At 43.1% G+C, this 27,837-nt stretch overlaps 1 protein-coding gene across 1 annotated transcript in view; it reads left to right on the top strand.

The window, feature by feature from the left end:
• The window catches only part of GLP2R (glucagon like peptide 2 receptor), a 56,789-nt gene that overhangs the window by 15,204 nt on the left and 13,748 nt on the right, over positions 1–27,837 (top strand). Inside the window, exons 2-10 of the mRNA XM_056855757.1 lie at positions 161–251; positions 6,421–6,525; positions 10,300–10,421; positions 12,534–12,640; positions 15,433–15,607; positions 17,924–18,083; positions 19,062–19,122; positions 21,880–21,949; positions 26,829–26,917. Of these exons, the coding sequence (XP_056711735.1) occupies positions 161–251; positions 6,421–6,525; positions 10,300–10,421; positions 12,534–12,640; positions 15,433–15,607; positions 17,924–18,083; positions 19,062–19,122; positions 21,880–21,949; positions 26,829–26,917 (980 nt within the window). The remainder of the gene's footprint in view (positions 1–160; positions 252–6,420; positions 6,526–10,299; positions 10,422–12,533; positions 12,641–15,432; positions 15,608–17,923; positions 18,084–19,061; positions 19,123–21,879; positions 21,950–26,828; positions 26,918–27,837) is intronic.

The following is a 27,837-nucleotide window of genomic DNA, read 5'->3' as shown; positions in this document are numbered from 1 at the left end:
GGCCAATCACAGTTCTCTCAGAACTCTTTCAGCCCCAGCTATCTCACAAGATGCCTGTTGTGGGGAGGGGAAGGTAATGTAATTGTAAGCTGCTTTGTGACTCCTTAAGGTAGAGAAAAGCTTGGTATAAAAACCTTCTCTTTTTCTTCTTTACCTGCAGGTCAAAGGTGCTTTTGACACAATAACGCTTAACTGGCATTCCTATAAAGAAGCATGCATGAAAAAGTTGCAAGCATCTACAAGAAACACAGGTAAGAAAACAGTGACCAAGGTACAAATAAGCATTTTATTAGCACCTAGATTTCTAGATTTCAACTATGAAGTTACTACAGCTTAGTGGCAGAAACATGCCTTGCTTTTAGAAGGTACTAGGTCCAGTCCTTGCGTCTCAGGGCCAATAAAAACCTTCTGACATGCTGACAAGCTCCTGCCTTTCAGAGTAAACAGTACTTTCTCACCGAGTCAAGTTTTTGATTTTATAGTTTACCTTTTAGAATCACATCAAGTTTTGAAGCAAGAAAAATGGACTGACATAGTAGACTTAATTCAAGTCATTCTCTGTATATCAAAATACATTGACCTGAATGATTGTAACTTTCTTGTTATTTTTTATTGTTTCCTATGGCATGTGGCCAATCATCTGTGCACAGAAGACACAAAAAGTTTTCCTGCTTTTCTATCCTTTCCTGCAGTCACTTCTGACCCCTGAAAGATCATTCGTGGCATTGAGGGATCTATGCAGGGAAATAGCCAGTTCAGCGGGCTGGAGTGAGAAAGGACAAGGAGATGAAATTAGTCTCTTTCCTCAGCAAAAATGCAATTTCATCCCATTCCTTCCTTTCTCCAGCCCCCCCCAACCAGTACAGCTGTTCCTTCACGCTGGTCCCACAACCCTGAGAATGATCTTTCTGGGTGTCAGAAGGAAAAATATGGGTCAAAAGAGAAATGAAGGGAAACACTGTATTGTGCACACAGAATGGGGTTGCCAGGTCTCTCTTCACCACCGGCGGGAGGTTTTTGGGGCGGAGCCTGAGGAGGGCAGGGTTTGGGGAAAGGAGGAACTTCGATGCCATAGAGTCCACCTTCCAAAGCAGCCATTTTCTCCAGGTAAACTGATCTCTATTGGCTGGAGATCAGTTGTAATAGCATCTCCGGTCAGTACCTGGAGGCTGGCAACCCTAACACAGAATGATTGGCTATATACCACTATATACCCCACCATTCAGCCTCTGTCAAGGCCCCCAAGGTGGCTTACCATTACAAAAACATTAAGTACAAAAGTACATCAACCTACCCAAAATCATAAAATGAAAATGTATTTATTTCCTTACCAAAATTTCCATGCTACCTTTCTACCCAATTCAGGGTCCCCAAGCAAACATCAAAACATTTCAAATATTAAATTTGTTAAAATGTTTCAAACATTAAAAAACATTTAAAATACAAATATATACGGAATATTTAAAACAAACAAATCATAATATAAACAGATAAATATATAAACACACAAACAGGGAATAGGGCTAATGAGGGTTAGTGAGGGAATGCCAAACAAAACCACAAAGTCTTCATGCAGCAATTGCATTCAGAACTTGCCCCTCACAACTAAGAATAAACCAGAGTTTTGACTGTTATGTTTTGAACACAGTCAGTGTGAACTTTGAGGAGCAGGAATTCCTGTGTCCTGTTCTCACTATACTCCATTGTGCTTTCAAAATTTTGTTCTTGGGAATCAGCAGTCCACACCCCAGGAACAGCATGAGGAGAAAAGTGTGGGTTCTGCAGTGGGAGCAGGGAAATTGGCAGAAATTAATGTCCCTGTCTTCCATAGATTCATAGAATCATAGAGTTGGAAAGGACCACCAGGGTCATCTAGTCCAACCCCATGCACAATGCAGGAAATTCACAACTACCTCCCCCACATGCCCCCAGTGACCCCTACTCCATGCCTAGAAGATGGCCAAAAAAAAAAAACCCCTCCAGGATCTCTGGCCAATCTGGTCTGGAGGAAAATTGCTTCCTTACCCCAAAGTGGCAATCAACAGTACCCTGGGGATGCAAGAAAGGGCCATGAGAGCCAAACACTGATGCAAACCTTCCTGCCCTCCCTCTCATGATCTGCCTACGGTCACAGAATCAGCACTGCTGACATATGCCATTGAGTCTTCATAACTGTGTTCTGGATACATGCTAGTATTAGTTACAGTTCTAAATTTTAGATACACATAAGAGGGTTTGCTTAAATTGATAGCAAAAATCCTGCTGACTTTAATAGACTCAAGGTTCCATCTATACATGGAACAACAGATCCAATTACATTCATACATCTGATGTTGCCTTAAATAGACTCAGGATTTCCACCATGGCCAACCACTGATCTTCAAAGAGACTACACAGGTTCCCCCAATCCCAATACAAAGTGTTTTCTTTGATTTTCACTGGCTTAATTCCATCAATATAAACATTGGTCATTTCCATTTCAAATTATTTTAACAATTACATTGTTAAAACGAGCTTTTGTTTGAAAAGTCTCAGAACAGAACTATATTAATCACATGGTGGTTGCCACCAAAAATAGGCATAATACATGGAATCCCTTACCTTCATATGCCATAATGCCTACAGCAACTAATCTATGTTCAGACATAATGGGGTTGTACATTTGTCTACACCAGCAGCCAATTTTGAAAGGCAGGGGAAAGAAATGTACAATACTGGGTCATTAGGACATGAGTAAATTGCCCTAGATATTACAGAGAGGGAGGGGCAATTAAATGCGATGCTGCCATTTTTGGCAGTGGCTACACATTTAATTTGTAAGTAGCTCTACCCTGACACAATGGACATAGCAATCAAATACGCAAATTCCAGAATTTGGTCATTGTATTTGAGAAATTGTATTTCTTGAGAACTACTCATATTTCCTTCAAACCGTATCTTCTGAATATTGTCGAAGGCTTTCACGGTCAGAGTTCATTGGTTCTTGTAGGTTATCCGGGCTGTGTAACCGCAGTCTTGGTATTTTCTTTCCTGACGTTTCGCCCGCAGCTGTGGCAGGCATCTTCAGAGGAGTAACACTGAAGGACAGTGTCTCTCAGTGTCAGTTGTGTAGGAAGAGTAATATATAGTCAGAAGGGGGTTGGGTTTGAGCTGAGTCATTGTCCTGCAAAGTATTAAAGGTAATGTGCAAATCATTGTCCTGTAAGTATCAAGATAATGTGCTAATGAGGGTGTGGTATGTTAATGTGGAACCATTATATCCTGAAGTGATCTGTTAACATGTGGAATTCAAGGCTAATCTGCATGGCTATTGTGGACTGTAGTCTTTGTTAGTCTGGAGGTTTTCGGGACAGGAATTCATAAACATCAGCACAACTTTAACAGAAAAGAAGAGAGTTTAAGAATGAATAAGGCTTGGCTTCCTGTCCTGAAAACCTCCAGACTAACAAAGACTACAGTCCGCAATAGCCATGCAGATTAGCCTTGAATTCCACATGTTAACAGATCACTTCAGGATACAATGGTTCCACATTAACATACCACACCCTCATTAGCACATTATCTGGATACTGCACCATCAAACAAAGAATCTGAGCTAAGATTTAAATAAGTTAATACAGGGGCTAACATATCTATTTGGGAAGTCCATGTTTCTCTGGGACTTTGGGATACGTTTGTAAAACCGCCCCAGTGAAGAGGCTTTAACAGCTTTTAATCACAGAGCAGATCCTTAGCTGTGATAAACGGCAAATCTGCAGGTTCTGCTCTCTGCCATGTTCCCACACCTAACATCCCTGCAAATTAGTGTGACCTTGATGTTGACAAGGTGTTCCGGCACTCTTGCCAGTAGCCCTAGTGTGGGACTTCCCTGTATTCTCACTCTGGCTGAATCATTTTAAGTGGGAGTGTGACAAATCCTGACAGGGTGACGGGTCAGGCAGAGTCTCAGTAATAATAAATAATACCAGGTGGCTTTTCTGATATGGCCAGTGGTTTGAATTGCAAGCACTCTCAATTCTATATCAACCCATGTGCATGATTATTTGCTGAAGATGCTTTTTTACCAGTGTTTCTCTGATGATGGACTGGGTAATGTGAAATTTTCCCTCTAATTCCCCACCACCCTGTAACTCCCCAGTCTCCAAAGTTCCTTGGTTAATTTCTCACTCTCTTTCTGCTACAGCACATAACCCCTCCCGTCAATAATCCCTGTGTGAGATTTTTCCCTATTCCTGTTTTCTCCTTCCTTCCTTCCTTCCTTCCTTCCTTCCTTCCTTCCTTCCTTCCTTCCTTCCTTCCTTCCTTCCTTCCTTCCTTCCTTCCTTCCTTCCTTCCTTCCTTCCTTCCTTCCTTCCTTCCTTCCTTCCTTCCTTCCTTCCCTCCATATCCACTCATCATTCCTTCAAACCTGTTTTCCAGTCCACGGCCTTCTCTGTCCCATTTCCTTTAGCCTCACTGTCAGTCCAACTTGCTCTCCTTTCAACTTATCAGCACAGGTCATTTTGTACCTTAGACCTATGTGAGGTTTTTCTCCACTAACCATTATCCATTGAGCTCTCTTTTATCTACGGTTGCAACCTCCAGGTACTAGCTGGAGATCTCCTGCTGTTTTAACTGTTTTAACCAGCTGATAGAGATCAGTTCACCTAGAGAAAATGGCCGCTTTGACAGTTGGACTGTATGACATTGAAGTCCCTCCCCTCCCCAAACCCTGCCCTCCTCAGGCTCCACCCTAAAAACCTCCCGCTGGTGGCGAAGAGAGACCTGGCAACCCTACTTTAATCCCTTTCAATATGACTTGGGCTTCCAACCTCCTCCACCTATCCATCTTCCCAGATTCCTGTTCTACTGGCAACACTTCTCTTTTGTGTAAGTACCTGTCTCTGATGGTCTCCATTCCTTGGCTTTCTTATTTCCTAAGACTTCTTCACATTTAGAAGAAAACTGGACATGACGGTGCAACAAATCCTGCCTACAAAACTATCTTTATTTGCCATTTTTTCTTAATCCAAGCTTGTTTTTCACTGTTCTCACAGAAATATCTATTCACAAATTCATCCTGGGCAGTGAATAAGTTTTTGAACATTCTGTGACATCACAGCAGCTCAACTAATGACTGGGGGTGGGATGTTACAGGCAATCTCTGATTCAAATATAATCTTAGCCAACAGATAACTAAGTGGCCTTAGACAAAATGCTGTTCTATCTCCATTAGTCTCCAATCTGTATCATGGGGTGATAATAACATGTCTCTGCCTGTTATAGAGATTATTCTTTATATAAATGCTGATTATTATTATTAGTTTCTGAACCATTTGAGCGAAACTTTGCCCTCTTGGGAACTTCTTGATTCATTTTTTCTCACTCACCTTTGTTTATTTCCTGTTGGTCTGTGGCTTGACCAAGATGATAATTGCTGAGAGCTGTTTGAATGCAGACCAATGGTTATTTATTTGTTTTAACTTTTCAACTAACCTTTTGGTGTCTTGGGAACACTTGATTTGGTTTCTCTCATTTATCTTCATTTGTTTCCTGTTGATATGTGGCAAGACAACATGTTATGGTTGAGACGTTAATCAACTGGTGTATTCTTGTATGTTGTGCTTGTTTCAATAGTTCATTTCAGTCTTTATGTTAAATTCCGAATTTGTTCAGTTTATTTGTTTGGTATGTGTTTGTGAGAATATTGGGTTGGATCTAGCCATCTTTTCTGCTGATGTAAAAGGAAAGAAGTATCCCCATTACTGCAAAAAAAAAAGGCTATGCTGGAGATTATGAGAACTGTACAGACAAAAGCAATGTAGTAGGATTGCTACTACGGGTAGAGAAATTCTTGGTGACTTGGGGGGAAAGTCTCGAGAGGGCACAGTTTTGGGGGGAGGGAGCTCAGCAGAGATATGGTGCCATTGTCTACCGTCCAAAACAGCCATGTTCTCCAGGGGAATTGATCTCTGTGATCTTCAGATCAGTCATAATTCTGGAAGAACTCCAGGCCAACATGGAGGTTGGCAACTCTACCATATAGGATGAGGAATGTAGTAAGGAATTGGGCAAAACAGAGTGAAAACGCTGGTTGGATCCAACCCATTGGTTGTGAAGCTTTAGATACATTTCATTCATATCGGGTCTCTCAGCCTAAAAAATCCCCATCTCTGAAAAGTCATTTTTTTTGATGGTGCAAAATGGGTTATTAATATGTTTCATACAGGTTGGCCCATTCAGTGCTGGTACTGAATGTCATGTGATCAGGCTGTGAATTTCAATGCAGATATTAATTTAAACCAAATCTGCTGGGTTATCTATCACAGAAGTAATTACAGTATGTGTGATTTCATACTTAAGCCATTCCATGGTGATCAATTGCAATGTTAACAGTTAATTAAAGTTAAAAATGCTGTATTCTCTCTCTTTCTATTGCAGGAATATATTGCAATGGGACTTTTGATCAATTTGTTTGCTGGCCCTATTCATCTCCAGGAAATGTCTCTGTTCCTTGCCCATCTTATTTACCTTGGCTAAAAAATGGTAAACAATTGATGCCATGTTGTAGTATCTTTCCTAATCCTGCCATACTGTATACACAGTGGTGGGTAGGGTTGCCAGGTCCCTCTTCACCACCGGTGGGAGGTATTTGGGGCGGAGCTTGAGGAGGGCGGGGTTTGGGGAGGGGAGGGACTTCAATTCCACAGAGTCCAATTGCCGAAGCGGCCCTTTTCTCCAGGGGAAATGATCTCCGTTGCCTCGAGATCAGTTGTAATAGCAGAACATTTCCAGCCACCATCTGGTGGTTGGCAACCCTAGTGGTCTACAAATCCATGGTGGGGAGGTCTGCAACCTGGTCACCCTCCCATATGTCTTTCTCACAATAATACAGTCTTTAAAATGTGCACTAAAAATCTATGTCCCTTAGGGCATGTCAGTTGTCTGTATCATCGCTACAGTATAGAATCTCATTCACAGCTATCAGGGGCTTTGTATGCTGGGGATATTTACCCCCCACACACACACACACATGTTTTTGGTTTGTGTTAAACATTTTTATTCTTTTTCTTTACTATAGCTATTATACCTGTTCATTTTTTTTCTGATCTTGATTCATTTCCATTTGTTTCCATGGCAAACATATTTCCAGCGATAACATTTTTGTTTTCCACAAAAGTGGGATGAAATTCTCAGGGGCTGTACCCTGCACCTGCCAATTAAAATTCTTGTTTTCACTGTAAGCAGAACCTCCCCCCCACCCCCCAAAAACCCCAAGTAGATGGCAAAAATAATGTATATTAAAGGGTTCCTGTGAATAAGTCCCTCGGTTCAGGGGATGGGGTTTAGTTTTTGACCAAAAATAGGCAAGGGAAACCAAATGCTGCCCCATCCTATGCCTTCCAATGCTTTCAGCATCTTTGTCCAGTCCAGCTCCAGTATTGGATGTGAGTCGGCCAAGAAAAGAGGTACTGAAAGCATCCCAATGCAGCAATGTGAATGTAAATGTAAATGTTTATTGATACGGCACCAGCCAGACAACAATAAATATAGTAGCAATGTGAAGAATGGCAGTGTTCAGCTCTGTGTGCCTACATGTGCTGGTTTTGTTTTAAAATAGGCACATAAAAACACATCCCAAGTTTTTACACCAAATGGGGGACAGCCTTTCTTTTGTCTATATTGAGGCTAATAGCCAGCAAGAAGGAAGGATTTGTTGTCAGAGAAATGAGGAGGCTGCTTTTAAATAAAATTAAAGAAGTCGAGAGATCTAGATCCATCCTCTTCATTGATAATCCTGCATTTCATCTGGTTCAGCTCGGGTCTGTCTGTCTCTTCCTGATAATGATTCCCCTGCACGCACATTGATACATGACACTTGCTGCCTATTACTGGGGATGGAGGAAGTGAGTTTGACATTTGTCTCCATCTCCCCTGTGGCTAGCAAAGAGAGAGAGAGAGAGAGAGAGAGAGAGAGAGAGAGAGAGAGAGAGAGAGAGAGAACAGAATAACAAACAAACAGGAGCCATTACACATACATAGAATCTGATCAAAGCAGCTGCTTATATAAACACTTCTTTGAAAAGACAGGTTTATAAGCATTGTCCCCTTTTGCAGCAAGGTCAGTGGGTCACTCTGCTCATTGGTAACCTATCTCTTGCAGATCTGCCCAGTCATTGTCTCCTCACTCTCCCCTATGATCTTCTCCAACTCTAAGCAGTTCGGCCAGGGGCCATTAAAATTGTTTTTCAGATGTTATGTATTATGTATGCGTAGGTTAAGGAGCCCCGTGGCACAGAGTGGTAAGCTGCAGTACTGCAGTCCAAGCTTTGCTCATGACCTGAGTTCGATCCCAATAGAAGTTGGTTTCAGGTAGCCGGCTCAAGGTTGACTCAGCCTTCCATCCTTCTGAGGTCGGTAAAATGAGTAACCAGCTTGCTGGGGGTAAAGGGAGGATGACTGGGGAAGGCACTGGCAAACCACCCCGTAAACAAAGTCTGCCTAGAAAACATCGGGATGTGACGTCACCCCATGGGTCAGGAATGACCCGGTGCTTGCACAGGGGACCTTTACCTTTTCCTTATACGTAGGTTACACATGAGGCCGGAGACAGAGTTCCAACAGCAACCGCTTTATTCAGTTAACAGGGAAGAGAGAACTAACTTAACTGCAAAACACCCCAACCTATATACAGTTCCCAACCACCCAGAGCCACCCCCCTAGTTCGAGATTGGATGGCCAAAGTCTACTGTCCAATAGGAGAAACAGACGACGGAGCCTGGAACAGAGCCTCAAGCTCAACATAGTTCAGCACAGCTGAGTTCAACAGTTCAGCAGTTCAATAGTTCAGCATAGTCCTTGCGCCAACCAAATACATTACATTATGGAATGCCATTAATTTTCCAGTTCAGTAGAGTTATAATTATACAAGGAACGGGTGTGTGTGTTTGGTTCAGGTTCTGATTAGTTACCACCCTAGCGTAGACCCCTATCGTCTGCTCCTCTCCATTTCTCAGTCACAAGCCAACAGCCCTCTAGGAATTTTGATTTCTGTGGTTAAGTTGGCACATGTCTACAAGATGAACCCCAAGCAATGGTCTCCCTTGCTTAACATGACAGTTTTGGAGGTAGGATTGCCGACCTGCAGGTGGGGAGATTTCTCCAAATTATGACTGATCTCTAGATAACAGAAATCACTTCCCCTGGTGATAATGGACTCTATGGCATTATATCCCACTGAAATCTCCAGGAATTTCCAACCTGTAATTGGCAGTCCTACCTAGAGGGCCTCCATTAGGTGTGCTTTCACTGGACAGCAGGTCTTGTACATATCTCCAAGGGGCCTGCCCCTCCCCCAGTAATAGAGTACAATATTTACACACAGAGGTGGGTGAGATGGTAAACATCTGCATTCAAGACCTACTGCCAGTGAAGATTGGCAGTAGTCTGGCTAAATGAAATATTGGTTTGTTGAATTCTTGCACCCATGCTCATAACTCAATGACTGTAATCTCAGGTGCTGACCTGGCTGCATATGTGAAATAGCCATCAAGCACCACAGACAAAGCAATTGTTTTCAGTGGCATCCCTTCACAGATTCAACTGTGAATCATCGAATGTGACAGAGTGATGAGATAAGCAGTGCACATGGATGAGTGAATCAGCTCTTAGCAAAAGTCATCTCCTTTTAACCTTATGCCCTGAAGACATACTCTTTTCTGTTGTATCATCCAATAGAAATTTAGTGGAGGGGGGAATTCATCTTGATAGTCGTTAGATTTCTTACGGAGTTGTAATTTGCTATGTTATCCTGCAGCTAAGTTAGGAACACAAAAAATCTAGTTGTCTCCTACGCTGGTTGGGAGGATATAAAGAAGTGTGCCTATAAGGAACCAGTGGAATTCCATGAGCGTAGAGTTGCCTAGATCCATTCAATCAGAAATCTATTTTTAATATGCAGCCCTGAATTTGTTAATTATGCCATACCAATTAAATATTTTCCATCCCACAGACCAATCAATCAAACGGCTAGGGAAAGAATTAATTGAAATACAATCTTATCCTTTGGATTTAAGCATGAAAAGAGCTTTAAACACAGAGAATTAGGAACATTTGACAGTGTTAATCCATTTATAAATATTGAACTTTCTACAGTTGCTTCCCAACTAAACAGACATTACAAAAAGCCACCTACATCAAGCCAATTCTCCCTTTTCTGGGGTTTTCAGGCGAGCAATAAAAGGGTGACAGCATTAAACTATGTCTGAAAAATGAAATTTGTGGCTTGACCTTTGGGCCTGAATCTCTGTTTACTTTTAGGAAGTGCAGGAAATGTATACAGAGTCTGCTTGGACCAAGGAATTTGGAAAACATTTGAAAACTCCAGCCAGATTTGGAGTAACCGTTCAGAGTGCTTGGAGAAGTACCACGGCCAGTCAAAAGTAAGCAGCAGTTGCCTTTTTATGGTTTAATAGACTGCCCTACTTAATCCTCTCTTGAAATCCTCTCATAGTCAAATTGTTTCGCCCAAGTCCTTTACCTGACTGTGATTCAGTCATGATTATATCAGCTGCAAGTCAGTAGCTTTAGTATTTATTTAGAAGAGGATTAGGTTGTTTCAGGCTTGGAGAGGTTAGTTTGAACATTCTCTTCTTGTGTATGGTTTGGGTTTTCTCCCTTCTGTCGAGCTTGCTTTAAAATAATCGGGGAGGAAAATAGAACTCAGTGCAAGTTAATAGAACACGGGTGCACCATAAAGACCTTTCATTAGTTTTGATACCTCATATTTTCTCATATGTGACTCTGCAAGAGTAGTACAGGAGCTTAGTTCAAAACTATTTCTGGCTGACCTTAAGGGAATATTTTGTTTTGTTATTGCTTTTGAACCAGTTGCCAGTAAAAGCAAGGACAAGGTTGGTTCTTTCCCTTTCGGCTTGCCCTTTTCAGTTGTACATTCTACGTGAATCTTGATTCTGCCACAAACTTCCTAGTGGGGAGGGCATATATGTGCTGGAACTCCCATACACCTGAAATGTGGGGATGAGAGTACACACTCACTGTACAGGACTGTTCAAGGTGTATAACAAGGTAATGTATGTATGTGGAATATTGGAAAGCACTATATAAATATCAGGTATTATTATGTGAATAGACAAGGATTTTTGTCCTCAGACCCACCAAAGTCACCTCTGGATCTACTGGAAGCGCCTATCTGGAGGCCGCAAAACTGGCTCGAGATATTTTGCCACCCAAAGCACATTCCTCTTGTGCTGGCCCAGGTGTGTCTAAGACACACTGCAGAGCTAGTTCATCTGCAGCCCACCATAGGTCTTTCATGCATGGCTGTTTCCCTTACCATCCCCCCTCCGACAACTTTGGGTCTTTGTGTTGATGATGCATGCCGTTCCTGGCTGTCAGAGGTCGCCTCGTTCTCCCCCTGCATTCCCCCGCATTTTGCCTACGTTTTCAAATTCGAGATGAAACAGATCTCTGAAAATGCGGGGAAATGCAGGGGGAGAGCGAGGCGACCTCTGACGGTCGGAAACAGCATGCATAACCAACACAAAGATCCGAAGTTGTCAGAGGGTTGACAGCGAGGGAAACAGCCATGCATAAAGGACCTTAGACATGTGCAGCAGTGGCACAAGCTTGAAGGGCAATGGCAGTCACAAGCCATGCCCGTTGCCTACTCCCACACTGCTGCCCTCTTCCAGTTCGGTGCCCCAAGTAGACAGTGAGCCAGCTCTGAGAGGAATTCTGATATTAAGGGGCTTTTGGATGGTGTTGGGAGGATGCCACTGGAGAAGGGAGCTGAAGGGGTCCCATGCATATGCCAATCGCAGAACTGGGCAATGGAAGAAATAACTATACACTCAGTTATGCATCGTATAAGACATGAATGACAAAGGAAGAAAAGTAATAAGGGGAAGGAAGGGTGTGAAGGGGGAAGTTTGTAACATGTAATACATCTATATGGCCGCTGCCCATAGTCCCAGGTTATAGCTTTGGAAGTTTCTTTAGAAAAGGCAGGTATTTCCCCACACAGCCCCTCACACCATAGATACTAGTAAGCATGCCATGAAAATTGCGCAAGGAACAATTGCCCTGTTATGAGCGGTGTGGTTACAAGGGCCAAGCACAGACAGGATCCTCGAGTAGCTATATGTTGTTGACATTGCACGCACTACGTAAAAAAAAACTTAAGAACTGCCTTGTTGGAGCAGCACAGGAGCTCTAAAATCAGACACTTTGACCAGAAGCCTTTGCAGCTGATTACACCAGCAGGGCATAGAGAGAGCCATCTCATGTTGCTTGCCTGCAACATCAGAGGTGTCTGTCAACATTTCTCTGGACATGGTGGTTCCATTGAGGCAATATGGCGTATAATAATGCTATAATGCTGTATGAAAGCATCTAACAAATGCATCTGGTTCTCAAATAAGTAATTGCAAATGGTCCCTAAGATATGTGTTAAAGGAATATGCTACAGGGTCTCTACTGGGACTGGGCTCTCACATTTCAGTCTAACTCCTTTGTTTTCTTGTTGTTTCTAGAAAGAAAAACATCTATTGTATGTCTCCCTCCGGCATGTTTATACTGTTGGATATTCTTTTTCTATGGCTTCCCTTGTATTAGCTCTACTCATACTGCTCTGGCTGAGGTTAGTATGGACCTGTCTAGAACAAATTCCAAATTCTTTCTTTTGATAAGTAGTGAGGTGCAGGAAAATGTAGATGGTTTTAATATTCTGTAGTTACTCCTTTTTTTGGGGGGGTCTTCAGCTTCCATACTTTGGCAAAAACCAATCTAGCTGCAGTAATTATATATGGCACAATCTGCTGTTGATTGCTTGTGATCCATATAACATGATTCAGAAGAAGCATTTCTAGTTCACAACTTAATTAAAATCGAATGCCATATGATAATACTGATGTCAGCATTTCCCAGAAGCATCAAGCTTGTGAATGCAACCACCACATATGTGTTAAAAATGCATCTCTTTCAATACATGACTGGTCAGTCTATCAAGGATTTCATTTTTTTAGTCATCCAAATCTAGCACCTGGTTTTTAATACTGACCTGTATCCAATGACTCATTCTGGAGATTTATGCACACACTTAAGCTCTTGGAAAAGGGGGCAGCAATTTTCACTAAGCTCCCACTCCTAATTGACCCCTATGCTGTTCTTGAAGCTCTCTTACCTCCAGGACCACAATTTTGGAGGCTGCATTGAGGGGAAAGGATCAACCAAAAAATGCTGTCCCTCTTCCAAAAGCTTAAGTGGCCTTAAATTTTGGGGATTGCATGGTTGTACTTGGCCTTGGCCTGGATGGCCCAGGCTAGCCTGATCTCTCGTCAGATCTCAGAAGCTAAGCAGGGTAAGCCCTGGTTAGTATTTGGATGGGAGACCACCAAGGAATACCAGAGTTGCTGTGCAGAGGAAGGCACTGCCACCTCTGTTAGTCTCTTGCCATGAAAACCCCAAAAGGGGTCGCCATAAATCGGCTGCGACTTGAAGGCACTTTACACACACACACATGGTTGGACTCAGGCAACAGAATCCAATGTGCTCTTCAAAACCAAAATTAAACAAAAGTCCAATGGCACCTTAAAAATTAACAAAATTTATTCCAGAATAAGCTTCTGTGAGTCAGAACTCATTTGTTTAGAGTTCTTATGAAGTGAGCTCTGACTCACAAATACTTATGCTGGAATAAATTTTGTTAATCTTTAAGGGTCTTTTGCTGCAACAGGCTAACAAGGCTGCCGCTCTGGGATTAACACAAAAAAATTTTCATCTTTGGGGGGGAAAGATGTGAGAATAATTTTAATTTTTAAAATTTGAATTAGCCTTTTTGGTTTTTCTCTTGTTTGTTATGTTTTGTTAATGTATTTAATAATATTTTCCAAAAGAGGAAAAACCAGCTGTGGAGAAAAATTTGAAAAAGTCTTATGCAGTTTCTGCTGATGGCTCTGGGGCAAACAGCATGGGATTCTGCAGTTCTGCAACTGAAACTCCAGACACGCAATGTAGCCCTAAAGAAAATCGAGTGGGGGGGGGGAAGGGGGCATTGATCTGGATGGGAATTATTGTGGCAGGTTAATTCTCTCCCCCCCCCCCCCGTCTGGTTTAAGCTCCAGAAAGAAAAAAAGACAAGGGCTTCAAGCAGTTGGGTGTGAACCCACCCTTTCTTAGTACCACTGCCCCAGTCCAGATTCCCCACATTTGGGCCACATTCCCCACATTCCCCACATTTGGGCCACATTCTACGTCTGGAGTTCCAGTCACTGAACTCCACTATCACACACAGAAGAAAACAGATGACTGCTTCTCAAGTTACATTTAATAGGCACAGGTCAACACATTTCTGCTTGAGCATGTCTTATGAAATGTTAGAATGGCTGCATAGATCTCTCTCTTTTTTGGCCTAACGCATGTTTGGTAGTGGAAACACTTGCTTCAACCTGCATCAACAAGGCCAAAAAAGGTACTGGGATATGTGGTCTTGCTTGTGTAAAGTTGTACCATGCAAAGAAGACACCACTGGGGTTTCTAAGGAGGGTTGCCAGCTCTGGGTTGGGAAATGCCTGGAGATTTTGGGGGCAGAGCCTGAGGAGGGCGGGGTTTGGGGAGGGGAGGACTTCAATGCCATAGAGTCCAATTGCCAAAGGGGCATTTACTCCAGGCAAACTGATCTCTATTGGCTGGAGATCAGTGGTAATAGCAGGAGATCTTCGGCTAGTACCTGGAGGTTGGCACCCCTATTTCTAAGGCCAATCTGCAGTATAGTAAGTACCCTATACTATCTCCACGCAGTGTTCTCCTCCAGAAAGATGCTGAAGAAAAATAGTGAGGGCTGATTGTAATTTAGGAACCGGCCACGCCATTCCATGGAAGCACTTCCAGCCGCCATCTGCTATGCCTGTATTTATCTGCTTAGGAGAGGAACCAGACAGACGAATGTTTTGATAACCAGTTATAATGAGCAGAATATAGGAGAAATTCTCTACCGTATGGCCTGCAACTTCTGTTACTGTCTCCTGTCCCTTGTTTCACTCAGTGAACTTGGTGTTAGGGTTGCCAACCTCCAGGTACTAGCTGGAGATCTCCTGCTATTACAACTGATCTCCAGTTCACCTGGAGAAAATGGCCACTTTGGCCACTGAATTCTATGGCATTGAAGTCCCTCCCCAAACCCCACCCTCCTCAGGCTCCGCCCCAAAAACATCCCGCCGGTGGCGAAGAGGGACCTGGCAACTCTACCTGGTGTACTTAGGACAGAGTCAGGGCTAGCTGGGCATGGCATTTTCCATTATCCCCAGTGGATAAGCTGCTACCGCCAAGGAAGAATGCCATTCCTCATTGCTGTTTGTGGCAAGCAGCAACTTGTTGTTCAACGTGACTCCAGTCGGGTGTTAATAGATGACATGCACTTCTCTTCCTCCACAGGAAACTGCATTGCACAAGAAACTTCATCCATATGAATCTGTTTGCTTCGTTCATCTTGCGAGCCGCAGTGGTTCTCATCAATGACAGTATAACCCACAGTACTTTCGTGTTTGTTTATTTTGCCTCTGAAAAGCCAAGTGATGAACATGGATGGCTTTCCTTCTTGAGTGCAGAGGTATTACAACCAGCTCTAACGTCCAGTGCTAATATTAAATGGGAAAACAGGCTCCCGGCATTTGCATGGGTTCACAGTAAAATTCTGAAAATAGGGAATTTGCTGTAAAATTCAGTTAATTTAATTCCTTCAGTGCAGTGTATTTTTCTTTGTTCCCCAAACCCACCACCTTCCATGCTGTTTGAAAAGAAAGTCATTCACGGGCAAATGCAAAAGGAGCTGGTATGAGTACTGAATGGATTTATTTATAAAGCATATGCAAATGAAGAACAAGAGGATTTAAAATGGTCCATAAAATAATAAACAAATGGTGCTGCAGAACTCGGAATCCAATTTCAGCGATAGCCAAAATTATAGCAACACAGAGCCGTTAAACAGACACTCGTCTCTTACTCCTCATCTCATGGTGTGAAATTAAGTTCTTTAGAATGTGGTGATGGTCTGACTTTTATATATCAGAAAAGCACCTACAATTTGCCACCAGCAAACTTGTGAAAATGGGTTAAGGCCTGTTACGGAGGTTTGGTAACTGTTGAGCACATTGTAACTCTCCCATATATCTTACCAGTCACTTATTGTAAACATCTATTGGTACTCATTCTGCAGATTTTAGAGCTCATCTAGATGGTAGCTCCTTGTGCTCTTGGTTGAGCACTGTGATGCTCAAGCAGGAGTCTTGAAAGATTCTTAGGGAGGAAACCAGGTACCTTTTGACCTTGTGTGGTCTAAGTCACCATGAAGATTGCACTCCTGGCCCTAGTCAGACATGAGAACTGACAGCAAACCGTCACCTGGAAGCAGAGATCAGAAATGCTGACAGAGCATACCCTGTGTCCAAAATAGGGGCCCTTCTGCTTATGCTGTATGTATATTGATCAAATATTATTTTATTTATGACCCTGTTTATTGAGACTGGCAAAATACTTGGAAGGATGCCGTCATAGTCAAGAATTGTTTTTTGAGGGCAAGCAACACACACATACTTGTGTTACCTGATGTTGTTTTGGGGAGTGTGGATTTGATGAGTCAGTCGGGCAGCATTTGGTAATTTTTTCCTTTACCTGTTTGGGGCATATTGTTGTATTGTTCACATCCCTTGTCATAGAGACCTTACTGCTTATTGGTCCATCTTTCCTTCTGTGCAATGCTATCCTCAGCAGAGATAAAGCTAAGTTGTTTGGGTACTGCATTTGGGTTTGAAAGATACTCCTGTTCACGAGACTGGACCAAATAGTCTTTTCTTATAATTTTATGATTTTTGTAGAACTGCGAGTGGCTTTGAATGTCAATGATATACATAAATACAGGAAGTGCAACTCATTAATGCATCTGTATTTACACATATTGTTGTCGAGGCTAGCGGCAGGGAGGAAGGGACTCATGAGCCCAGCAAGAGTTATTATATACAAGGCCAGATGGAATCCTATTGGCTTCTCAGGTCAACTGATCCTGCTGTACTCTGACCATCAGTAAGGATCATGCAGCAGATATCAAGCCAGCAATTCCCTTAGCTTGAATTCTATGAAGGGCTGTGCTTCAACTAGGGTTGCCAACCTCCAGGTAGTAACTCCTGCTATTACAACTGATCTCCAGCCAATAGAGATCGGTTCACGTGGAGAAAATGGCTGCTTTGGCAATTGGAGTCTATGGCATTGAAGGCCCTCCCCTCCCCAAACCCCGCCTTCCTCAGGCTCTGCCCCAAAAACCTCCCGCCGGTGGCAAAGAGGGACCTGGCAACCCAAGCTTCAACAATACAGAAAATCCCCAGGCAAAGCCTTGGCATGGTTGGCATGAGCTGGCAGCGTTCAAGTGAAGGCTGAGTCCACCCAAGGCTTGTTACTTTAGGAAACAAATGGATGGTCTTTATTGTTAAAGAAATCTATACGGTAAGAGAAAGGCATTCTAGCTATCTAACTAATTCAAAGGTTGAGGGAGATTCAGAGACTTCATATTGCTCCCTTGAAGGCCGAATAGAGATAGAACAAAAAGAGAGGTAGCCAAAAGGAAGGAAGTCCCTAGGAATAGTGATCTGAGATCAAAGAGACAGCAGCAGAACAGAGGATGCAGAGGAATCTAATCTGTCCCCCTCACTGGCTGTACTCGCTCTCTATAGTACTGTTATGCTTGGAGCAAAGATACATGGACTGTCTTTCACTTCCAACAGGCATCTCCAGTTGGGAGAGAAAAAGATTTAAATATAGCTATAAAGATGAAGATTTCAATTTCCATGTATCTGTATATCTCAAGTATCAAGTTATATTAAAATGTGAATATCCAATATCATTAACATTTCTTCTTCTTCTCTTATTTCTGCAGAAGTTAACTGTTTGCAGGGTGTTCCAACTTTTCATGCATTACTTCATTGGGGCAAATTTTTTCTGGCTTCTAGTAGAAGGAATTTACCTCCATAGGTTATTGGTAGCCACTGTGCTGTCTGAGAAACACCTTCTGCAGAGATGTATGTTCATTGGATGGGGTAAATATGTATATTTTTCTATAACATGACTTACAGTTCACTTTGTCATTCTGGCCTGTGCAGTTAGGGTTTGTACCTGGCCTGGAGAAAAAGTCCTCTTCCTTTAATAGAAGCTTAATGGGATGTTGTTTACCAGGTGACATTATTTACCTCAGTGCCATGAAAGGTTTCAACTGCCTGAAGGGACAAGACATTTTTCTCCAGGCTGTTGGCAACCCTGTGATAAAATCAGGAATGTTTTCCAGTCTCCTTCCATCCCGTCCCCTTCCATTGTGTGTTTGTAAACTGCCGTCAAGTAGCAGCTGATTTATGGCAACCCCAGCAAGGAGCTTTCAAGGCAAGTGAGAAGCAGAGGTGGTTTTGCCATTGCCTTCCTCTGCAGAGTCTTCAGTTGTGGTCTCACGGTTTACCTTCATGCCGCGAAAAGCTTCATTTCTACGCATTAAGCATCTGCTAAAGGGACTGGTCATTCTTTTCTCCAGATTGTTGGAACTCTACATGCTATGGTGTTACTTCTTTTTTTTACAGACAATAGCAGAACCAAGCTCCCCTATATTATACCTAGATTAATGGTGGTCTCCCTTCCAAATACTGACCCTGCTTAGCTTCTGAGATCTGATGAGATGGGGCTATGCCATGCTGCCTTCCTTTCCATTCCCTTATATTAGCTACCCCAGGATTTATGTATGTGAGTGTCGTCAAGTCGCAACTGACTTATGACTTATGGCAACCCCAGCAAGGGGCTTTCAAGGCAAGTGAGAAGCAGAGGTGGTTTGCCATTGCCTTCCTCTGCAGATTCTCCTATCCAAGTACTCACCCTGTTTACCTTACGAGATTTGACAAGATCAGGCTATACAATGCTGCCTTTCCTCCTTCCCCAGTACTATCTTTATTTAGGATTACATAATTCCAAATGAACCAGGACCTATTAAGTATGCCACAATTCCCATCACCATCTTTCTTTTCTTCTACTTCTAGGTATTCCAATTGTGTTTGTAGCCTCCTGGGGAATAATAAAATACCAACTGGAGCATGAAGGGTAAGTTATTGCCTCAACACTATCCTCCTAAATTGGTTTGTTGATTCCCTTTCTGCCTGTTTTATGCCAATAAAAAAAATAGCTTGCTGTTTTTTCATAGATGTCGCAAGCTGACTGTAGACAGCCATTTGTTCCATGGTGACCATATGTAAATTGTTTGCAGAGACAGTCTGACCATACAGTGAAGTCAATTTTGCTATAATTCATTCTTGGAACATCCAGGGTTGTTGTTTAGCATTGTTGAAGCTTGGAGAAAAGAACAATGGGAGCTGGATGAAAAGAGGAGGAGGAGGAGGAGGAGGAGAAGGAGAAGGAGGAGGAGGAGGAGGAGAAGAAGAAGAATTGGTTTTTATATGCCAACTTTCTCTACCACATAAGGGAGAATCAAACCGGTTTACAGTCTCAAAGTGGCTTACAACCGCCTTCCCTTTTCCTCCCCACAACAGACACCCTGTGAGGTAGGCGAGGCTGAGAGAGCTCTGTGACTAGCCCAAGGTCACCGAGCTGGTTTCATATGCAGGAGTGGGGAAACCAACCCGGTTCATCAGATTAGTGTCCGCCGCTCATGTGGAGGAGTGGGGAATCAAACCCGATTCTCCAGATTCGAGTCCACCACTCCAAACCACCGCTCTTAACCACTATACCCCACTGGCTCTCCCAAACTCTCTATTAAACTCTCCCAAATTGTCCCAAACTGTCTATTAAGAAAGGGTGGAATGAACATGGTGAATACTCAGACCTCCCATGCAAGAGATGACTGGCCATATTAAAGAACTCATATGCAAGTAAGGTGACCTGTACGGTAGACTTGCCCCGTTGAACACAAGTGGGTCATCATTATTTGCTCCCATATATCAGTTTCTTAAACCTCCATCAGCTGCCCAAAATAAGAAATTGCATGACAGTTCCCTGCAGCCAACACCATTAGAGTAACTCTCTGGAGTTCAGGAAAATGTATGCCTTGGGATTACTTGGTTAGGAATGCATGATTGTCCAAGATTGATTTTGAAAAATTGAATCTTGATGAGTAAACCCATGGCAGAAAGCCAAGAGTTTCCAACAATGTAATATTACTTTCTAGAAAAACTGGGGGATGGCAGGCATGTCTGCACAGCAGTTTTTTCTCACTGTTGATCTGACAGTTTAGCATTCACTAGGAAGCCTACAAAGGAAGACTCTTTTGAAGGCTCATTAATGGAAAGACAGTCATGCAGGAGGGTTGTGCATTTGGGAAGGGGTGGTGGAAGAAATCGATGCATTCCCAGAACTGTGTGCTACACTTGGAAATCATTAACTGCATTTTGAAAAGCTCTGTATTTATGTGCTCTTAGGAATTCCATGCCTCCTTTTCTCATTGTTTTGATCTGGTACTTTCTGGTCAGTAACACCATCTGTCTCTAAACCACAAGAGTTGGGCCCATTGATTACCGGAGTCATTCTTAGAGACTCAGCACTATTTCTAAACAAAGGGGGTATCCTATTTTTCCTCCCTCAGCAGGCACATAAACAGCAAGGCCTACATGAGAAAAAACCTCTCTTTTTTAGTATTCTTAACATTAAAATAGACCAATGACGTTGCTATGGCCTTACTGAGTCAAAATATGTTATTTTTGTAATGGATTCATATATAGCCAAGGGAAAGGGATGGAGGAAGTGATGTTCTGCAGCTTTCTCTGAAACCATTAATTACTGGAATCTTTCCCATATTTTATGATTGATGCGTGCCTTTAATCAGGGCCAGACTGGCCATCTAACTTGCTGGGAAACTTCCCAAAGGATCACCATTCTGGGGAGACAGCTGTGGCTGCTAAAGGGCCAGTTCCTGCTTGCTGGGGCTCAGTTTCCCTTGGCCAGCATCACCATGGGAGAAACCAAGAGTCAGTCAAGCCCATCACCATTGCCGCTGGCCAGGTCTGAGGTGGAGAAGGGCAGGAAGCAGCTGCTGCAGTTGTCATGCATGCAATGAGCAGCACACATTAGCTGCTGCCTCTCCTCCCTGCAGGTCTGACTGCAATGGCTGCCTTTGCCTATTTGCTCACACTCCTGGATAGGATTCATAAGGAAGAAAAGATGATGGCCACAAGGAGTGTACTGGGCCAACTGCTCACCTCAGTAGCCAGGATGGCCTGCATCAAAAATAGGGTTGCCAACCTCCAGGTAATAGCTGGAGATCTTCTGCTATTACAACTGATCTCCAGTCGATAGAGGACAGTTCACCTGGAGAAAAGGGCTGCTTTGGCAATTGGACTCTATGGCATTGAAGTCCCTCCCCTCCCCCAAAACCCACCCTTCTCAGGGTCCACCCCAAAAACCTCCCACCAGAGGCAAAGAAGGACCTGGCAACCCTAGCTAAAAATTATGTGTCATGTGACTAGGGTTGCCAGGTCCCTCTTTGCCACCATCGGGAGGGTTTTGGAGTGGAGCCTGAGGAAGGCAGGGTTTGGGGAGGGGAGGGACTTCAATGCCATAGAGTCCAATTGCCAAAGCGGTCCTTTTCTCCCGGTGAACTGATCTCTGTTGGCTGGAGATCAGTTGTAATAGCAGGAGTTCTCCCGCTAGTACCTCGAGGTTGGCAACCCTACATGTGACATGTTATATATTTTTTTAAATTTACCGATCTACCACTCCTTCAAATCATAGAAATGTGATAAGTAAACCAATTCAGAGGTTTTAGCCCAACCTTTATTTTAAAACCATGGGTTACTATTTATATGTATAGAACATAAACAATATCTCTAGATTTGTCTCCCTTTCTAGATGCTGGGCAATGAATCGGAACATGACATTCTGGTGGATCATTCGAGGGCCGATATTTTTTTCCATTGCTGTAAGGATTTTGTTATTATTTGATTTATGTGTTCAAGAGTTGTGATAGTTGTTCTTTTATATTGTTCACAAAATAGTGATACTGAGCCTTCTCCATTACTGGCTTATCTCTGCATTGTGCAAGATAAAGAGGTAATAAAAGAACTGGAGAAAAAATGTAGGTGGAAGGCAAAAGACAGGGCAGAGATACAGTCAAGCAGGTTCTGCAAATGTGAAAAAAGACAATGGTTTTTAAATGAGCGTTTGCTTTAGGAGACTGTATACTATAAATTCCATTCAAAGTGATGCTTCTTACATGTAAATAAATCAACTAATGCAGGGATCTTATGTGTGTTTAGTTCTCTTATGGTAATTGTGCTGCATATGACAATGGTCCACTAGTAATTTCAGAAGAGAGAAGAGATTTCCATCTACGTAGCACAACTTCCACCCATGTAGCACAACTTCCCTTGCTTGCTACAGCCCAAACTGTGACTCAAAATGCTGTTCCTGGGGGGCAGGGTCCCCCAGGAACAGCTGGGAGGGGGCATTCAGAGATCTGCAGCAGGAGGGGGAAGATCGACAAAAATTGCCCTCCCTCATTCTGGTTGCAGAAATCCTCTGGTGGTGGATGAAAACTAATCCCTGGTACTAATGGCAGGATTTTCTAAAAGGCCCATTTAAGGAATCAAAATGTTTAAGAGATCCACAAACTTCTTAAAACTGCCCCATTTATACTTAAACCGGCGTAGCGCCTTTGGCAGTAGTACACTGACTTCAGTGAGTATCTTTCAGACTGCAACACTTCAGCAAATTCAGCATTTTTATTCTATACCTAGGGTTGCCAGGTCCCTCTTCGCAAGCAACGGGAAGTTTTTGGGGCGGAGCCTGAGGAGGGCGGGGTTTGGGGAGGGGAGGAACTTCAATGCCATAGAGTCCAATTGCCAAAAAGGTAAAAGGTAAAGGTCCCCTGTGCAAGCACTGGGTCATTCCTGACCCATGGGGTGAGGTCACACCCCAATGTTTCCAAGGCAGACTTTGTTTGCGGGGTGGTTTGCCAGCGCCTTCCCCAGTCATCTTCCCTTACCCCCAGCAAGCTGGGTCCTCATTTCACCGACCTCGGAAGGATGGAAGGCTGAGTCAACCTTGAGCCGGCTACCTGAAACCGACTTCCGTTGGGATTGAACTCAGGTCGTGAGCAGAGCTTTTGACTGCAGTACTGCAGCTTAACACTCTGCGCCACAGGGCCAAAGCAGCCATTTTCTCCAGGTGAACTGATCTCTATTGGCTGGAGATCAGTTGTAATAGCAGGAGATCGCCAGCCACCACCTGGAGTTTGGCAAACTTATCTATACCTCAGCTTATTAGGGATGTTCAACTGCATTAAAGCAGTTGTATCTCTACTCTGAGTGTTGAATGCATTTCTTTGCAACTGGCAGTTCCTCCTTTCAGAGTATAACAACCATTGAGGGGAAACTCCTCCTCTTCCATCCATTACATATTATCCTGCCTACGGAGTAGGCTTGCCAGCTCTGGGTTGGGAAATACCTGAAGATTTTGGGGTGGAGCCTGAGGAGGGTGGGGTTTGGGGGGGAGGGGAAGGACTTAAATGCTGTAGAGTCCAATTGCCAAAGCGGCCATTTTCTCCAAGTGAACTGATCTCTATTGACTGGAGATCAGTTGTAATAGCCACCTGGAGGTTGGCAACCGTACTACAAAGTCATATCTTGCAGGAGCTCAGTACTGATTAAAGCACCAGTTTAATAAACCTGTAAACTTAGGAAATAGAGAATTTTCATAATATTAATTTAGTAGCATGGGCTGTAGATAGGGTTGCCAACTGCCAGGTAGTAGCAGGAGATCTCCTGCTAATTCAACTGATCTCCAGCCGAAAAAGATCAGAACACCTGGAGAAAAATGGCCGCTTTGGCAATTGAACTCTATGGCATTGAAGTCCCTCCTTTCCCCAAACCCCGCCCTCTTCAGGCTCCACCCCCAAAATCTCCTTCCGGTTGCGAAGAGGGACCTGGCAACCCTAGCTGTAGAAATTAGTGACCAGAAGTGAAATACATACACATATCCATAACACACACTCATTTCTCAGCCAAGAAAAGCAATGTGTCTTACTGCATGTTGCAGCAGCAGCAGTATTATTACATTCACTAATTAACTGAGGGTCTTTCTATGCTGCTTCAGGTGGCTTACAATTAGGACTTTATGGCAGGAGCTTCATGTAAACATTGCCGTTATGAAACAGGTTTGCTATAGTTTTTCAGTCCCATGAGTCACTGCAGCAGGAGCAGCCTGCAGTAATTGATTTCATCCAAAGGACACAGGAGCTGAGCCTAAAAGACAAATCAGAATGGGGTCGTTTGTTTGTTTGTTTGTTTTGCTCCAATGCCCTGGATTGAAAAATAGTGGCTGTAAATAAAGAAATAATTTTGTTAAGCACATTGGAGTCTCAGATTATGCCTGCTGTGAATTAACCCAAAGACTGTGGCCTTGCAAGCCACTCTTTTGCTGAACCATAAAGGGTAATTCTCAATGCTTATACTGTAGTTGCTATAATGTATTATACTGTAGACCTATACATTACATGAAAATGTCTTTCTTTCTTTCTTTTTCTTTCTTTCTTTCTTTCTTTCTTTCTTTCTTTCTTTCTTTCTTTCTTTCTTTCTTTCTTTCTTTCTTTCTTTCTTTCTTTCTTTCTTTCTTTCTTCTTCTTCCTTCCTTCCTTCCCTCCCTCCCTCCCTCCCTCCCTCCCTTCCTTCCTTCCTTCCTTCCTTCCTTCCTGAAATGTATATGCTGCCTCTTCAGAATCCTGCTTGAGTCCTTCTATAAATGTGTGGTAGCCATTTTTTTCCTATGGAAAAGCAGCTCTGGTAAGGGAATTTGAAGCAGAAAAGCAGCTGTGGGGATGCTTGAGACTTTCCCACAACCTTCTTCTTGGCAACACATTTTCCCCTCCAAGATGTTTTCCCCCTATCATGTTCCAGAGAGGCAAAGAAGCACATGTAGCTTGTGGGGGTGGGGGTAGGGTTGCCAACCTCCAGGTACTAAGCAAAAATACAGCACAGATACCAACAGCGAACTGTGGAGAAACAAAGGTATCAAGCTCACAATAGTAATGCAAAAAGTGCTCTGTTATTTGAATATATTTGAATTGTAATATATATTTTTATTGAGGAAGAAACTATATAGCTTCTATTTAGCAACACTGCTTTATTATATTATCATAGGAGCAACAGTTTGAGGCCACCGGCTGACGAAGCTGTCTTCGGACGGCGAAAGCGTTTAAATCATCCGGCAAACACTCCAGCAGAGGCGTGCCTCCCCCGATTCCAGGCTCCATTATTGCTTTCTGTTAAAAGAAGAAAGTTGTCAAACAAATCATTGTACTTACTTTTGCAAACATTTGTCTTCTTCGTGTAGCTTTGAGCTACACATTGTCATTGTGTTATGTTTGTATATGTTCATGATATTTTTGACGCTTTGCATTTGTAAATAACAGAGCACTTTTTGCATTACTATTGTGAGCTTGATACCTTTGTTTCTCCACAACCTCCAGGTACTAGCTGGAGATCTCCTACTATTACAATTGAGCTCCAGCCAATACTGATCAGTTCACCTGGAGAAAAGGCTGCTTTGGCAATGAACTCTATGCCATTGAAGTCCCTCCCCTCCCCAAAACCTGCCCCGTCAGACTCCGCCCCAAAAATCTCCAACCCAGAGCTGGCAACCCTGGGGTGGGAGGCTTGTGCAGCATAGTTTGGAGTGGAGGCATGCCAGGTAAGGAATGGGTGAAGCATAGGGTTGCCAACCTCCAGGTACTAGCAGGAGATCTTTTGCTATTACAACTGATCTCCAGCCGATACAGATCGGGTCACCTGGAGAAAATGGCTGCTTTGGCAATTGGACTCTATGGCATTGAAGTCCCTCCCCTCCCCAAATCCTGCCCTCCTCAAACCCTGCCCTCCCTAGGCTCCACCCCAAAAACCTCCCACTGGTAGCGAAGAGGGATCTGGCAACCCTAGTGAAGCACCCTCTCCTCTACTCCTATGTTTTCCTTGCTCTGCATACTCAAGCCCACTCCACATGCTTAGGAAGAGCTACTTTCTGGCTTTTGTTGTACATGTTTGTGTTTAACGTATAGTGAAGGCCCTATGTTCCAGAGCTAGCAAGTGAAAGTTGTATATGAGATGACAACATGCAATGCCTTGTTAGAGGGTTGTTGTGTGTATGAACAGCACTTCCCTGTTCTGTTGTATGTTGCGCATCTTTGGTGTTCTTTTTCTCAAGTACAGGTTGAGTATCAACCTTACCTAAAAATCCAATATCCAAAATGATCCAAAATCTAAAACCTTTTGAATGCCCACAAAGGGCTGGTCGTGCCAACAGCAGGTTCCCCATGATGCCCCACATGCACAAAACTATTTAAAATATTGTCTAAAATAACCTTCAGGCTATGTGTATAAGGTGTATATGAAACATAAATGAATTTCATATTTAGACTTGGATGCCATCCCCAAGATATCTCATTATGTACATGCGAATATTGCAAAATCCGAAATGATCCAAAATCCGAAACACTTCTGGTCCCAAGCATTTCTGATAAAGGATACTCAGTGCCTCCTTTTCCTCCAGCAGCTGTGGCTGGCTTGGATCAGAACTTGTTTACTTGGGAAAAAAATACAGAATAAGATAAGGCAGTTGCAGCAAAAGTTGCTTACATGTAAGAAATAAAAATACTTCTTTATATATTCAGTGGTTCAGTTTCTGCTTTGTAAATTTATCATAGTTCTTCTCTTAACAGCCGTTCTCTGTCTTTTGACAGATGGATGGGCAAGCAAAAACTCACTGCATTAATTGAAACTAACCAAGGTGCATTTTTCTCTTTGAAGGTTAACTTCTGTATCTTCTTAAAAGTTCTAAAGCTGCTGCTTTCGAAACTTAAAGCCCAGCAAATGAATTTCCGTGATTACAAATTCAGGTAGGCATTGAATTGCCAGATTTGTACTAATCCGTTTAGCCTTTGGCAGAACTCTTAAACTGAAAACAAAATTTTATAATCGTTTGCAATTACGTTTGCAAGGGGGAACTGACGCTTTTAAAAGAATCTAACATTAAATGAGAAAAGAAATTCCACTAAAATGGATATCGATTTTGAGACTGAGGATAGGAGGCCTCATGTAGCACTCCAGTTCTCTCTGAAATGGCTGGGATCCACAGTTTAGATAAAAATCATCACTAATCTCTGCCTACATTGAAAAAGTTCTCCAGATTATGCCTTTTGATAACCCACAAGGGATTGCTGGGGGAAGGGGAAAAGGGAGACACCCCCAACACACAAAATGAATTCCGCTGAGCCCACCCCCCTTTTGCTCCCAGTCAACCATGGAGAGAGGTATGGTTGCCAGGTCACTCTTCACCACTGGAGGGAGGTTTTGGGGACGGAGTCTGAGGAGAGCGGGGTTGGGAAAGGGAGGGACTTCAATGCCATAGAGTCCAATTGCCAAAGCGGCCATTTTCTACAAATGAACTGATCTCGATCAGCTGGAGATCAGTTGTAATAGCAGATCTCCAGCTAGTACGTGGAGGATGGCAACCCTTGAGAGAGAGGAGAATTAGATTCAGAGACACTGTAGTCCAGTTCTTTCTTTCCTGGTGCTGCTGCTGCTGCTATAGCCTGAGAACTGGGGTTGCCAGGTCCCTCTTTGCCACCGGCGGGAGGTTTTGGGGGCAAAGGGGACTGTGGAAGGGGAGGGACTTCAATGCCATAGAGTCCAATTGCCAAAGCGGCCATTTTTCTCCAGGTGAACTGATCTCTATCGGCTGGAGATCAGTTGTAATAACTAGTATCTGGAGGTTGGCAACCGTACTGAGAACTCTCAGGTATAATAACATTCTGTA

The sequence above is a fragment of the Euleptes europaea genome, chromosome 1 (genome assembly GCF_029931775.1).
Source record: "Euleptes europaea isolate rEulEur1 chromosome 1, rEulEur1.hap1, whole genome shotgun sequence".
Classification (NCBI taxonomy): Eukaryota; Metazoa; Chordata; class Lepidosauria; order Squamata; family Sphaerodactylidae; genus Euleptes; species Euleptes europaea.
The sequence above is the reverse complement of the archived record's forward strand: the minus strand, read 5'-3'. Positions and strand labels throughout refer to the sequence as shown.